General features: G+C 38.9%; 1 protein-coding gene across 1 annotated transcript; it reads left to right on the top strand.

Annotated features, from left to right (window-relative positions):
• Positions 1-2292: 2292 nt before the first annotated feature.
• Positions 2293-11952, top strand: LOC139157139 (serpin A12-like). Its single transcript, XM_070733583.1, is given in 5 exon segments — positions 2293-2913; positions 2915-2957; positions 9056-9326; positions 10915-11062; positions 11761-11952. Coding segments are annotated over 5 exon segments (1275 nt in total).
• Positions 11953-13695: the final 1743 nt, after the last annotated feature.

The raw sequence follows: 13695 nt of genomic DNA on the forward strand, positions 1-13695 counted from the left end.
AAAACAAATCAAACGCACATAACTATGTATAAGGAAGGACTCCAGTAGAATTACAAAAATTACAATCACCCATAGTAGTTATGTAGAAATAGGGCACACTGTAAATTACTATCCCGAGTCATCCATCTTACTTTTTCTATAAGCATGAAATATACCAAATCATTTCATATGCATGAAATATATGAAAATTAAGAATGTCGCAAATTGAGAAATGAGCTTTAAGGATACGTATGGTATATGTAAGAAGTAACAGGCTAGACCAGACTAAAGTCCTAGTTTATAATTTTCTTCCTTGGTGAAACTCAAATACAACATATGATCTCAATAACACCAACCCTTGGCAACACATGAGCTCTACAACACTCTGTACTCACCCAGAAATGTTGATAATAGCATAATGATCAATCACATTTAGTCTTAAATACTTTAAAGTATGGAACGTATATAAAGTATTTATATACCTTTAAAGAATGTTTGGAGACTACAGTTAATCCAAAACGCAGCCGTGCGAGCCATCATGGGTCTTTCAAGGTGCAGTGAAGGCCTACCAAAATTTTTACTACCACACTGTGGGTGTGGCTTATGCAGGATGCCTTGCATTTTCTTTCAAATTTCAGTGCAAATTGGGTGCTCTGGGGTGGAGCTCCATTTTCGCTACCCCACTGCATTCCCGCCCCATCCAGGCAGCAGCCTACTCCCGCCCATGTGTCATTATTACTCTGCGAGCTGCATTGTCTACCGATTAGTCTCCAAACACAATTTAAAGTGTTGGCTATCACCTGTAAAGCCCTACATGGCTTAGGACCAATTTATGGGACCATCTACTGCCTCATATATCCCAGCAGCCACTCAGAGTCCACAGAGTCGGTCTTCTCCAGGTCCCATCAACCAAGCAATGTCGCCTGGTGGGACTTAGGGAGAGGGCCTTATCTGTGGCAGCTTTGGCCCTTTGGAATCAACTCCCCACCCCCCAGAGACTTGTGCAGCCCCCATCTTCCTGGCCTTTCATAAGGCTCTAAAAACACACCTCTGCCAGTGGGCCATTGAGCATTACCACCATCTCTGGCTGACAGTATGAGTAAATGAGTATAACTGGTTTCTTTTTAGTTGAATGGTCTTAACTCTTGGGGTTTTATATTAGATTTTATATTGGGTTTCTTACATTTTGTATTTTTGTAGTGATTTTATTCTGTAAGCTGCCTTGAGTCCACTGGAGAAGGGTGGTATAGAAATCTAAATAAATAAATAAATACTGCTTCACAGTGCTTTACAACCCTCTCTAAGCAGTTTACGGGATCAGCCTATTGCCCCCAAAAATCTGGGACAGATTTTACCCACCTCAGAAGGATGGAAGGGTGAGCCAACCTTGAACCTATCAAAATCAAACTGCAGAATTAACCTTCAATACTGCATTCTAATCTCTGCACCACCACTGTTCTGATAAAAGACATGACCTCTAACACTGGGAAAATATAGGGGGAGGTTATTTCTTTTTTTCCTCTCCATATACAGCCATCAATACAATATACCATCCATTTTCATTTACAATAAAAGGCAGTATCATGTTGGTAAGACATATATAGTCACAAACAATTCTAAACTCATGCTTATTTGATTTGGTATTCATCATTTTTCTGTGTTGTCAAGTCTAATTTTGTCATCGAGATAAACCAATTATCTTATATTTTAATTTAATCATTAGTATTCCTCCAAGTAGTTAATACAAACAAGGTCTCTAACATTTTAAATGCTAAGCCGTAGTGCTTCATTCCTCTTTATACATTTTTCTTAAAAACTAAAAACCCTTATATAACCTATCTATTATTAAAATCTAATATAACCTATCTATTATTAAAATCTAAAAAAAATAATAGCAAAAAGAAAAGTTCTTAGTTATGCTATATATGCTCATTCTTAGGACAAGAATCTAGAGAATAATGCTGAAAGTAGTAAAGAGGTAGAAATAAATAAGATTGGATATAATATAATAATGGTCATTTCCCATGGAACTTTAACGAATGAGACTAGGGTAAATTTTGCAAGTTTAACTATATCATCAAATTCAACTAATATTTTCATTTGAGAAATGGTGATTTATGTTGAGAAATAGTGGCATCCACTGGTAGAAACTAGTATAGCATTGTAGCTAAGAACTGAAGATATTGTATGCAATATTTATTTATACTACCTATAACATACCATAATTTAATTTAATTGTCTCTTAAATGAATCAAATTAAAAATAATCTTCTAAATGAACATTTTCTTTTTCCTAATTTCTTACAGGAGGAAAATGCAAACCATCTTTCTCTTGTTTTTTATTGCTGGAATCCTCGTTGACAATTCTTACCCACAAATTTCTATCCATTCTAACGAGAATAATTGTGACAATTACCAGTGTAAGCCTAACCCAAGAGATGCCCAGACACCGATGCAAGTATTAGTCAACAGTAATTCTTACTTTGCCTTCAAGCTCTTCAGGAAGGTCTCTTCCAGTGAAAGCCATCAAGGGGGCATAAGCAAGAACAATGTTGTCCTCTCTCCCTTATGCATCTCCTCTGCCTTTGCAATGCTGGCTTTGGGAGCAAGGGATAACACTTTAGATCAGATTTTGAAAGGACTTGATTTTAGAGCATCAGAGATCCAGGAGAGGATGATACACGAAGGCTTCTGTGAACTCATGCACATGCTAAATAACAGAAGAGTTGGACACCAGATGGAAATCGGGAAATGTCTCTTTGTGCAAAACCAGCTATATCCCGAAGAGCGGTTTTTATGTGGCCTCAAAAACCTCTATAGAGGAGACATCTTTTGGGAAAATTTTAAGAACTCTGCAGCAACTGAGCAGCACATCAACAGCTACATCAAAAGGAAAACCCATGGGAAGATTTCTAAGCTTGTCAATGAAATCAACCCCCATGACTGAAATTCTGCTAATTAGCTATATTTATATGAAAGGTAAAACAAATTAACACACTTTTTCCCCCACCCAGTCATAGCTGACCTCAGTTTCCTGTCACATATTATATTATGGTCCGGCCAGGTATTCAATGGAATTATGAAACTGAAGGCAGGGACTGCACACAAACAATCTCTGCCTCCAATATTCCTAGCACCACACTGGCAGTTTGCTAGATAAGAACCAAGAAGAAAGAATAATAATAATTGTATTCAAGTTGAAGTTCATTCTGTATGCAATTCTGCTTTGCCTTAACTGTTTGCTTTTTTTTAATTTGTTTTTTGCTTGCCAACACTTCCTCTTATTCAAACCTTTATTCTGCCAACTGATTTCTGCTCAGCAAGAATCTTATTCTGATATTACCTTGGTTTGTGTGAAATAGCCATTCAGGAGTTGATATCTATCTTTAGAAACTATAAATTTAAGCTACAGTGATCCCTCGAGTTTCGCGATCTCGATCTTCGCGAAAAGCTATATCACGATTTTTCCACCCGATGATGTCACTCTCTTCCTTCCTTTCTCATCTTTCTTTTTCTCTCTCTTTCTCTGTCTTGCTTCTTCCTCTCTCACACTCTCTTCCTCCCTCTCTCATCTCTTTCTTTCCTTCTCTCTCTTTCTCTATCTCTCCCCCTCTTGCTGGCGGGCGGCGGGCGGCGGGCGGGCGAGCGGGGGCATCAGCGAGGAGCCGGGGTTTCCCCTTTGCGTGGGCGGCTGGGAAACCCCGATCTTCGTCTGCTCGCTGCTGCTGCGCCGAGCAGATCAGCTGCTGGGCGGCCGAAGGAACCTTCCCTGGGTCTTCCCCCTCTTGCTGGCGGGCGGGCGAGCGGTGGGCATCAGCGAGGAGCCGGGGTTTCCCCTTTGCGTGGGCAGCCGGGAAGACCCAGGGAAGGTTCCTTCGGCCGCCCAGCAGCTGATCTGCTCGGTAGTGCAGCAGCAGCGAGGAGCCGAATCGGGTTTCCCCTTTGCGTGGGCGGTGGGGAACGCAAACTCCACCATCTACGCATGCGTGGCCATAGAAAAAAAGGGCGCGCATGCGCAGATGGTGTTTTTACTTCCGCAACCCTACATCGCGAAAAATCGATTATCGCGAGGGGTCTTGGAATGGAACCCTCGCGATAATAGAGGGATCACTGTATTTAGTTAGCCTCCCTGCTTCACAGCTTATCTCCATCACTGCCTCTATCACCACTGTAATCTTTCCTACTCCCCACATCATTGATGCTCCGGTGCTCTCATTGCCACAGTTCCGACACCCTCATTCACCAGTGCTTCATCCTGCCCTGGAATGGCAAACCCCAGACTTCAGGGTTTGACAGTAGTCTTTTTGCAATTGACAGATGGTGATTTTGTTAATGCTGATAGGATTCAAGTGGTGCTCCAATTGTTTTGGGGACCACACTCAAGGCGCATATCTTTGCTTTTTAAAAACATAGTCATTTTACTCTTATTTGCAAATCTTTATGATTTTCTTCAGTTCTTTCTTTTCTCTTCTGCTGGCTTTGTGTATTGTTGTTTTTTTTTTTAAATATAATTTTTATTGATTTTTATAGGTTTACAAAAAACAAACATATAACAGTGCACAGTGCTTGTGCCCATCACCAAACAACACACACACACCGTCACCCCCACCACCCCTACAGGAGGATTCAAAGAGGTTTAACTTGTTTATCTATCTATTAATCCTTGGCTCTATCTTGAGCAAATTGGCTTTGTGTATTGTCACATCTACTGTTCAGAATTTTTTGCATTTCCTATTGACATTTATTAAGTCTGGGTGTTATATGGCAGGTGTTTTCCTGTCTGAATTATAGTCACCCAGTTCTTGCTTGTAGGTAGTCAAGTGATATTTCCTGCAGATATTTCCCAGTCATGCCATTGTTTGTAGTCAGTCTGTGTTATTTTCTTGCAATAGCTAAGCAGGTGATTTGTTGTATTCAGTTTCTTTGCAGAGGCAGCAATGGCAGTCTGTTGCTCCTTCACAATTCTGATTGTATTTGTATTTATTTTTAGGGGCTTGGTCTTATATAGACAGAATTAGCCCCTCTGTCTGTTTCTTCAACTTTTCAGCTCTTAGCCATTGCCAGATCTTACTGTTATCTGCTTACCTGGCAGATTTCTTGTGTTCTGGCTATGGAATACAGTCTTGCTGTTTTTATTTGTTCTTTCTATTTATATTATGTCTTTATTGTTTTTATAAATAATCCAAGATGGCAAATGTATCCAGTACACCTTCCTTTTCCTATTTTCCTCACAAAAAGAAGTGAGATGAGTTGGGTTGAGAGAGTGTGTTTGGCTCAAGCTCACCCAGCTGCTTTTCATGGCTATGATGGAACTAGAGCTCACAGTCTCTGACTTTCTGGCAGCTAGGCTGATGCTTTAGTCATTACACTAGAAACATAGAAACATAGAAGACTGACGGCAGAAAAATACCTCATGGTCCATCTAATCTGCCCTTATACTATTTCCTGTATTTTATCTTACAATGTATATATGTTTATCCCTTGTAAGATAAAATACAGGAAATAGTATAAGGGCAGACTAGATGGACCATGAGGTCTTTTTCTGCTGTCAGTCTTCTATGTTTCTATATTTCTAGTGTAAACTAAACTGGCTTTTTTGTATTCTTCATTTGATTTTTCTTGTAAGCCAGGCTGGTCTCCTGAGTATTCACTAAGCCTTCATGGTGTACTAGTTTCAGTACACCTTCTTCCCTGTTCTTCAGGTGTACTTTTTTTTTCTTGTTGGACTGTCTAATATAATTGCAACACCTATTTTCTTAATAAGTAGAGTTTGCCAACATTGTGGTGTGGATGAAGAGCATGATTCATTGTCATTATTTTTTGTTTGTTTTTCTACCCAGAGCTTTTAGTTATGTTTGAATCAAGTCCATTATTCCAGCTGTGTATCTAATGCCTGAATTGCCCAAATGTTAATTTCCTTCATGGTATTCACACCAATGAACGTGGACTTGGTTTTAAGAGCCTCGGGGTTGCAGTGGCTAGAACGCAGTACTGCAAGCTACTTCTACTGATCACTGGCTGCCAGTAGTTTGGCAGATCAAATCTCAGTAGGTTCAAGGTTGACTCATCCTTCCATCCTTCCAAGGTTGGTAAAATGAGGACCCAGATTGTTGGGGGAAATATGCTTACAATCTGTAAACCACTTAGAGAGGGCTGTAAAGCACTGTGAAGCGGTATATAAATCTAAATGTTATTGCTATTTAAGATCTTGTTTACTCACCTGATTTATTCACCTCCAACCTCTTGACTTCAGTGTGCTTGAGTTTGTCAATTGATGGATACACAAGAATCCAGATTCCATAGGGCAGTGATGATGAACCTATGGCACTGGTGCCATAGGTGGCATGTGAGCTTTTGCCCCAGCTCAACTCCAATGTGTGTGCCGACTAGTTGATCATTTGCTCGCACAGAGGCTCTCAGGGAGGGTGTTTTTGGCTTCCAGAGAGCCTCCAGGGGATGGGGGAGGGCGTTTTTACTCTTCCCTGGCTCCAGGGAAGCCTTTGGAGCATGGGGAAGGTGAACTACGAGCCTACTAGGTCCACCAGAAGTTGGGAAACAGGTTGTTTCCAGCCTCCAGGGGGCCTCCGGGGGGTGGGGAAGGCTGTTTTTGTTCTCCCAAGGCATTGAATTATGAGTGTGGGCAGTCGTGCATGTGTGATAGAGTGCGCACATGCTCTTTCAATACCCAAGGAAAAAATGGTCCGGCATCACTGCCATAGGGCACTTTAAATCATTCAGTATTCACTGTTTCCCCCCTGTTGATGGTAAAGAGAGCACATTTATCTGCTGAAGAACATTGCAATATCTTGGTTATATACACAGTATATTGAGTATTGAGCAGTATACTTGGGACGTTGGTTGGGATAAGAGGATGACTGATGCAAAATCATCAATCCAGCTTTCATGCCTAAGGGAGGCCTAAAACTCATTATCTTCTGGCTTCTAGACCAGCCTCTTTACCACTGCACTAAAATGGCACAAATGTAGGAAGAGCTACCTTAAATCTAACACCAGCACAGGGAACATTTATTGCTATGAGTTGTTTTTATAATGCATTTTCATGAAGGAATAAAAAAATGTCCTTATACATAAGAAACTCTTTCTTCTTGCTAGCTTTCTATATAAAGTGACATTTTTTTCAATTGGGTGGATGTAGTATGCATAAAAATTATTGAATTATGGTATTCCCATCCTGCTGCAGCCTGAAATGGCAAAATCCCATTTTGAGTTTTGAACTTAACTTGACTTAACTTGACTGTAACTTGGTTGCTTATATCCTTAAGGTTTTTATTAATATTGTTTCTTCATTTATTTATTCAATTTTTATGCTGCCCTTCTCCTTAGACTCAGGGCGGCTTACAACATGTTAGCAAAAGCACTTTTTAACAGAGCCAGCATATTGCCCCCGCAATCCGGGTCCTCATTTTACCCACCTCAGAAGGATAGAAGGCTGAGTCAACCTTGAGCTGGTGATGAGATTTGAACCGCTGACCTTCAGATCTCCAGTCAGCTTCAGTGGCCTGCAGTACAGCACTCTACCTGCTGCACCACCCCGGCTCTTTGCTTATTTGACTCCTATGACAATAATTAAGTGTTGTACCTCATGATTCTTGACAAATGCATATTTTCTTTTATGTACACTGAGAGCATATGCACCAAAGACAAGTTCCTTGTGTGTTCAATCACACTTGGCCAATAAATAATTGTATTGTATTTTATTCTTAAACTTAGATTTATTTTTTAAAATTGAAGTTCTTTTTTAAAAAATTAATTTTATTTATTTGAAGTTCTAATTGACTGATAATCTTGTATCTTGAGGTGCTACAAAATCAGAAGATCTCTTTATAGGCATGGCAGTTTTCATTTTGCTTTATAATAGCATGATAAATGAATCAAAATCTCAGTTAAAAAAAGTCCTTACAGAGATGTCTGGATAGAGGATGGGGTTGCACAAGATGGATGCACTCTTGTTTATGCCTCCCTTTTGATAGTCATTTTAACATTCATATTACCTCTGATATTCTTTCAGTTCTTTCCCTTGAAGGAGGGAAGTTATATTCACAGTCATTGAAATAGACAATTCTTTCAAAAGATTGTGCTTTATCACAATCCAGACATCCCCATCTATTTCAGAATCAGCCCTACAAGGGTTGAATAAGCATCCAAGTCCTCTGCTCTGAGTCCTCGGAGAGGGGCGGCATACAAATCTAATAAATTATTATTATTATGTCAATACAACACAGCAAACGAGATCACTATGCTGGATTTTGTATTTCATCACCAGTCGGGCGCTTCCCAAGCATCTAGGACTGCGTGATGTAGCAGAGAATTATGTTTGCCGATCCCAGTAAAATGGCCTTTTGCAATTGACAGATGGAGATTTTGTCAATTCCAATGGTTTTCAAATGTTCACTAAGATCCTTTGGCACTGCGCCCAGCGTGCCAAGTACCACTGGGACCACTTTCACTGGCTTATGCCAGAGTCGTTGGAGCTCGATTTTTAGATCTTCGTATTTCACTAATTTCTCTAGCTGCTTCTCCTCAATTCTGCTGTCCCCTGGGATTGCGATGTAGAAGATCCGTACTTCCTTTTTCTCCACAATCAGGATGTCTGGGATGTTATGCTTCAGAATTCGTTCAGTCTGAAGTCGGAAGTCCCACAGTAGTTTTGCTTGCTCATTTTCTTTTTTTCTTTTTTTAAATATAATTTTTTATTGATTTTTTATTCATTTTCGACCACTTTTTCGGGCTTATGATCCCACCAGTTCTTTGCCACTGGTAAATGGTAGTTCCGGCACAAGTTCCAGTGGATCATTTGTGCCACAGCATCATGTCTATGCTTATAGTCAGTCTGTGCAATCTTTTTGCAGCAGCTGAATATTATTATTATTATTATTATCATCATCATCCAAGGCTGTATTTTCCTGGCACATAGAATCTCCCCAGTCAGTAAACACCAAATTAAGATTCCCTCCCTCTCTTCCATAATTTATCACACCAATTTCTCTTAACTCCCCAATTGTATGGCCCACAGTTCAAAATTGCTTACTAATATACTGTATATCTTCTTTTCTCAGTTAAATGGAAGAAGCCTTTTAATCCAAAGTACACAAAGGAGGACAACTTCTACGTGAATTCTTACACAGTTGTGAAAGTGCCAATGATGTTCCAAAGTGGCATGTTTGAAATTGGACGTGATGATGAGAAATTTTGTACGATTTTAAAAATGCCCTATGAAGGTGACACTGTGGCATATTTTATCCTGCCTGACAAAGGACAGCTTGAAAGGGTAGCCAGCAGCTTGTCATGTAAAGTTTTACAGAAATGGAAAAGTAGACTTTCAAACAGGTAAGAAAGATAGATTAAGCACAACAATAGTGGGATGAGCTTCTGAAAGAAAGAATATCTTTAGATATACAATCTGTGTCCCTCCAGACTGTTTGCCCACTAATGATAGATCCTGGAAGTCATTCAGCAACATGTGAAGGGACACAAATTTCCTACCTACATAGTGAGAGAAAGATCTACTGGAGGAGGTGGGGGAGAGAAGTCAAAGTAAACACAATGTCAGACCACATGAAACCAAACCAAAACAATGATTGGCATAAGCCAACTGAAGACTAATTACCAGCCAGTTGCTTCTTATGAGCAAGGCTTCAAACTAAAAGTTATATTACTGAGTTCAGCACTTATAATTCATGTAACTGCTGAAGTTAGAATAATTGGGGTACCTGTTCTTTTGGGCTGGTGATTAGAATAGAATAGAATAGAATTTTATTGGCCAAGTGTAATTGGACACACAAGGAATTTGTCTTGGTGCATATGCTCTCAGTATACATAAAATAAAATATACATTTGAAGTTCTGAAAATGTTTTGGGCAAGTTGTCAAAAGGGCTGCCACTGAACGTTTTTCCCATTCTTAATACAGTACATTTGTCTGTTATTTATAAATCAAATATAATATATCAAATATATGTAAGGTTTAAAAAAGCAATTTATTGAAGAAGCAAGATAAGAAAATATTATCTATTTTCTGCTCCACCCTTTATTTAAAAAACAGAGGCCCAATAATTAAATAACACAAACAAATAAACTTGTCTAAAAATCTGACAGAACTAAAGACATCCAAAGTGTGTGGATATGTGGGAATGACTTTGTCAGACTGCAGAAAGACCTACAGCCTAGGCAAGCCTTTCTATTCAATAAGCTTATTTAACTTTTTATTCCTTCCTCCCTCCCTCCCTCCATTCATTTATTTATCAAGCATGTACAAGGTAGTAGATATCGGTATAAACATAAACATTAGAAAAGTAGGTGCATTGCTTGTGGCAATATATTTTTAAAAGCTATTTATAAATGTACTAGGAAGTCCCAAAAGCTTTCTGTTCACCATATTATCAAATCTGAATTTTACAGAAGGTCCTGTGAAGGTAGCATTTTTAATAAGAAAAAATTGCAGCCAGCACCTCTTCTTAAATAACAGTGATGATGATGATGATAGTATATTTTAAGTAGCTACACTGAATACTAATTTGAACTGGGAGGTGGTCACAATAGGCATTAACTCCAACAGAAAAGCAGCTATCCATAAATAAAGGATGAACTTGTCAACTTGCAGGATTCCTAAGTAAGGCAGGAACAAATCAAATGGGTTTTCTGAAATGCCACAGAAATTGAGCTTGTAGATATTTGTCCAGTGTTGTTCACAGATACTCTTTAGTAGATGTGGTCATAGGGAGAGAAAATAGGGAGAGAAAAATCATCAAATGAAAATATTCACAAATGGGCCAGGACAAAGATTTTAGTTTAGTAGTTCAAAAGTTTGATAATCATCTAACTCTAGCCTAATCTTGTGAAAGTCCATTCCACCTTTTTTTTTAATCAGATAAGCCAAGTTTGCATTCTTAATGTAATTCAGAAATCTTTCTTCAACAGCTCTATAGATGTATACATACCAAAATGCCTGGTGAGTGGAGAGATTAAGCTGAAGAATATAATGAACTCTCTGGGTGTGACTGATGTATTCACTGACAAAGCAGATTTGTCCGGAGTCACAGGACAGCCCCAGCACAGGCTCTCAGAGGTAAGATACAAGTTTTCACCTTTCCTGTAAGAGGCATTAGATAGGTATGCCTTCTTCAACATTTAGCATAGACTATGTGTAGACTTGCATTGCTAATTTATATCAATTGAAACATGATAACTGCTCAAACTCATTTTGGGATTGTGGTAAAAGTGACAGTATTTCCTGTTAAGAACAATCATCTGTGTTTTTTTATTTGACTACTATAAGTCTAGAAATAAGTTTGTGGTGTGCAAATATTTTATTATAATCTATTTCGAACTGCATAAGTGGTATTTTATGTTTAATGCATTTTCAAAAAGTATACATCACTTTTCAGTATAGAGAAATGATGCATAAATATGTTCAGGAAATACATAATTTTCAAGGGACAATTATAGTTTGGACTCTATGTTCTATAGAAACTAATTCTACTCATGAAGTGTACCCACTCTCTGCTTTACTTTTCCTATGAAGTCCTGCTTCTTCTAAATATCGTCTCTGAAAGACTGAAGATAATTCAACATCTCTTTTGGTTATGAAAGAAAACAAGAATCTGGTGTTTCCACAATTGAAAAGGGGTTTTCTTAGACCTTCCCCATTCATTCGTCTTCTTTAAAATAGCTTTAGAATTCTGGAAATAGAAATTTAAAGTAGATTTATATTCATCTAAAAAGAAAACAATATGATCTTTCTCTCCCTATATTTTTTTTCTCTAGGCCATTCATAAAGCTGTGATAATGATTGATGAGAAAGGAACAGAAGCTTCAGCTGCCACCTCCATGGACATGGTGTCCCTGTCTAAACCTGTTGCAATCTGTTTGAACAGACCATTCATAGTAATAATTGAGGAACAAAAGACTCAAAGTTTAATATTTATGGCAAAAATTTTAAATGCTTCTGAGAAATAGGTACTTGACTATTAATGCCACATATTAAACAGCAATAGCAATAGCACTTAACTTTATATACCACTTCACAGTGCTGTGCTGCAGTTTGTAGTGATCCAGCCAGCACATAAGCAAATAATTCAGGATTCATTATATATAAGAAACTTTTTTATATAAAAAAAATATAAAACATGATGCATGTATACATGCATCCAACCCTTGCAACGTGGTAGAGAGAAGAAATAATAGCAAGTACACTCAAGTAACTTCAAACAAACACTCACAGCACAGAACAATTAAGCTGCCCCCTCGAATGCTTCCCCCTTTGAATCGCTGGCACTACGGGCCTGCAATTGCCCTGAAGCTGCCAGAAACTGTGAAAAAAGCCGACACAGCTACGGAGAAATCGAAAGATGCTCAGCACTGATGTGGTGTCAAAACTGGAAGTCCAGAACAATTAAGCTAAGCCATGCCCAGGCTCTAAGCCTGCTCACACAACAAAAGCCTGTGTCTCAGTCACCAAACTGAGCTAGCTTGTTGCTATGGTTATTCCAGTTTATAAAATTTTATATACGGACACTCCTCCATTTATGACTGAATTAGACATAAAACCAAATAACTTAATATTCTTCCAGAGGTGGGATTCTACCAGTTCTAACAGCTTCTCTAGAACAGGTTGTTAACTTTCTAAATAGTTCCGCAAACTTTTTATTAGAAGAAATCTCCTTTTGTTTTTTGCCACTTTACAGGGTTAATCCAGTAAGAAATTACAGCAGTGATGGCGAACCTTTTTTCCCTTGGGTGCTGAAAAAGTGTGTGTGCGTGCTATCGCGCATGTGCGAGTGCCCACACCAATAATTCAATGCCTGGGAAGGGTGAAAACAGCGTCCCATGCTCCTGGAGGCCCTCTGGAGGCTAGAAACAGCCTGTTTCCCAACTTTTGGTGGGGTCAGTAGGCTTGTGTTTTCTCTCCCCAGGTTCCAAAGGCTTCCCTGAAGCTGGGGGAGGGTAAAAATACCCTCCCCCATCCCCTGGACATTCTCTGGAAGTCAAAAATGCCCTCCCAGAGCCTATGTGCAAGCCAAAAATAATCTGGCTGACACACACATGCACATTGGAGCTGAGCTAGGGCAATTGCTCATGTGCTAGCAGATATGGCTCCACGTGCCACCTATGGCACCAATGCCATAGGTTCGCCATCACTGAATTACAACATTCTGGTATTGATTCTCTAGCCTAATCTTTATTGCCCTGCTTACAGAAACTGCCTCTTTCTTAATCCTTATTAAATTCTTGGCAGTATGCCTAGGCTTACTGTTTTGGGAGGAGTTTTTTTTCTTTGCTGGTACTTTTTTTTTCTTTGCTTGACTTTCCTAGAGGGGAAGGGTTGTTTTAAGTTTTTTTTTACTGCTATTGGAAGGAAATACTCCCCTATTGGTGTTCTTTTGGCACAGATCTGCCAGAAAGAAGTTTTTAATGACAAGGAACCAAGATGAATGGCATTCAGCAAGGTTTCTTGACTAGCTAGAAAGATTGACATTTGCATACCCTTTACATACTCTTTCTGACTTTTGGTCTAAAACTGGTTTTTGGTGAAGTTTAATTCTGTGCATGGTGGTGTTTAATCCTATGTTTATTGATGGGATAATTTTCCCTGTTCAGCTTTTTTTGGAAACAAAAAATGTTAATCTCTGTTCCTGAAAAGAATCAATTTCAGAAATCTGGCTAGTTCCTGTGTATATTTGTTCTGGTATTCGGCTTAAC

This window comes from Erythrolamprus reginae, chromosome 1 (genome assembly GCF_031021105.1).
Source record: "Erythrolamprus reginae isolate rEryReg1 chromosome 1, rEryReg1.hap1, whole genome shotgun sequence".
Classification (NCBI taxonomy): Eukaryota; Metazoa; Chordata; class Lepidosauria; order Squamata; family Dipsadidae; genus Erythrolamprus; species Erythrolamprus reginae.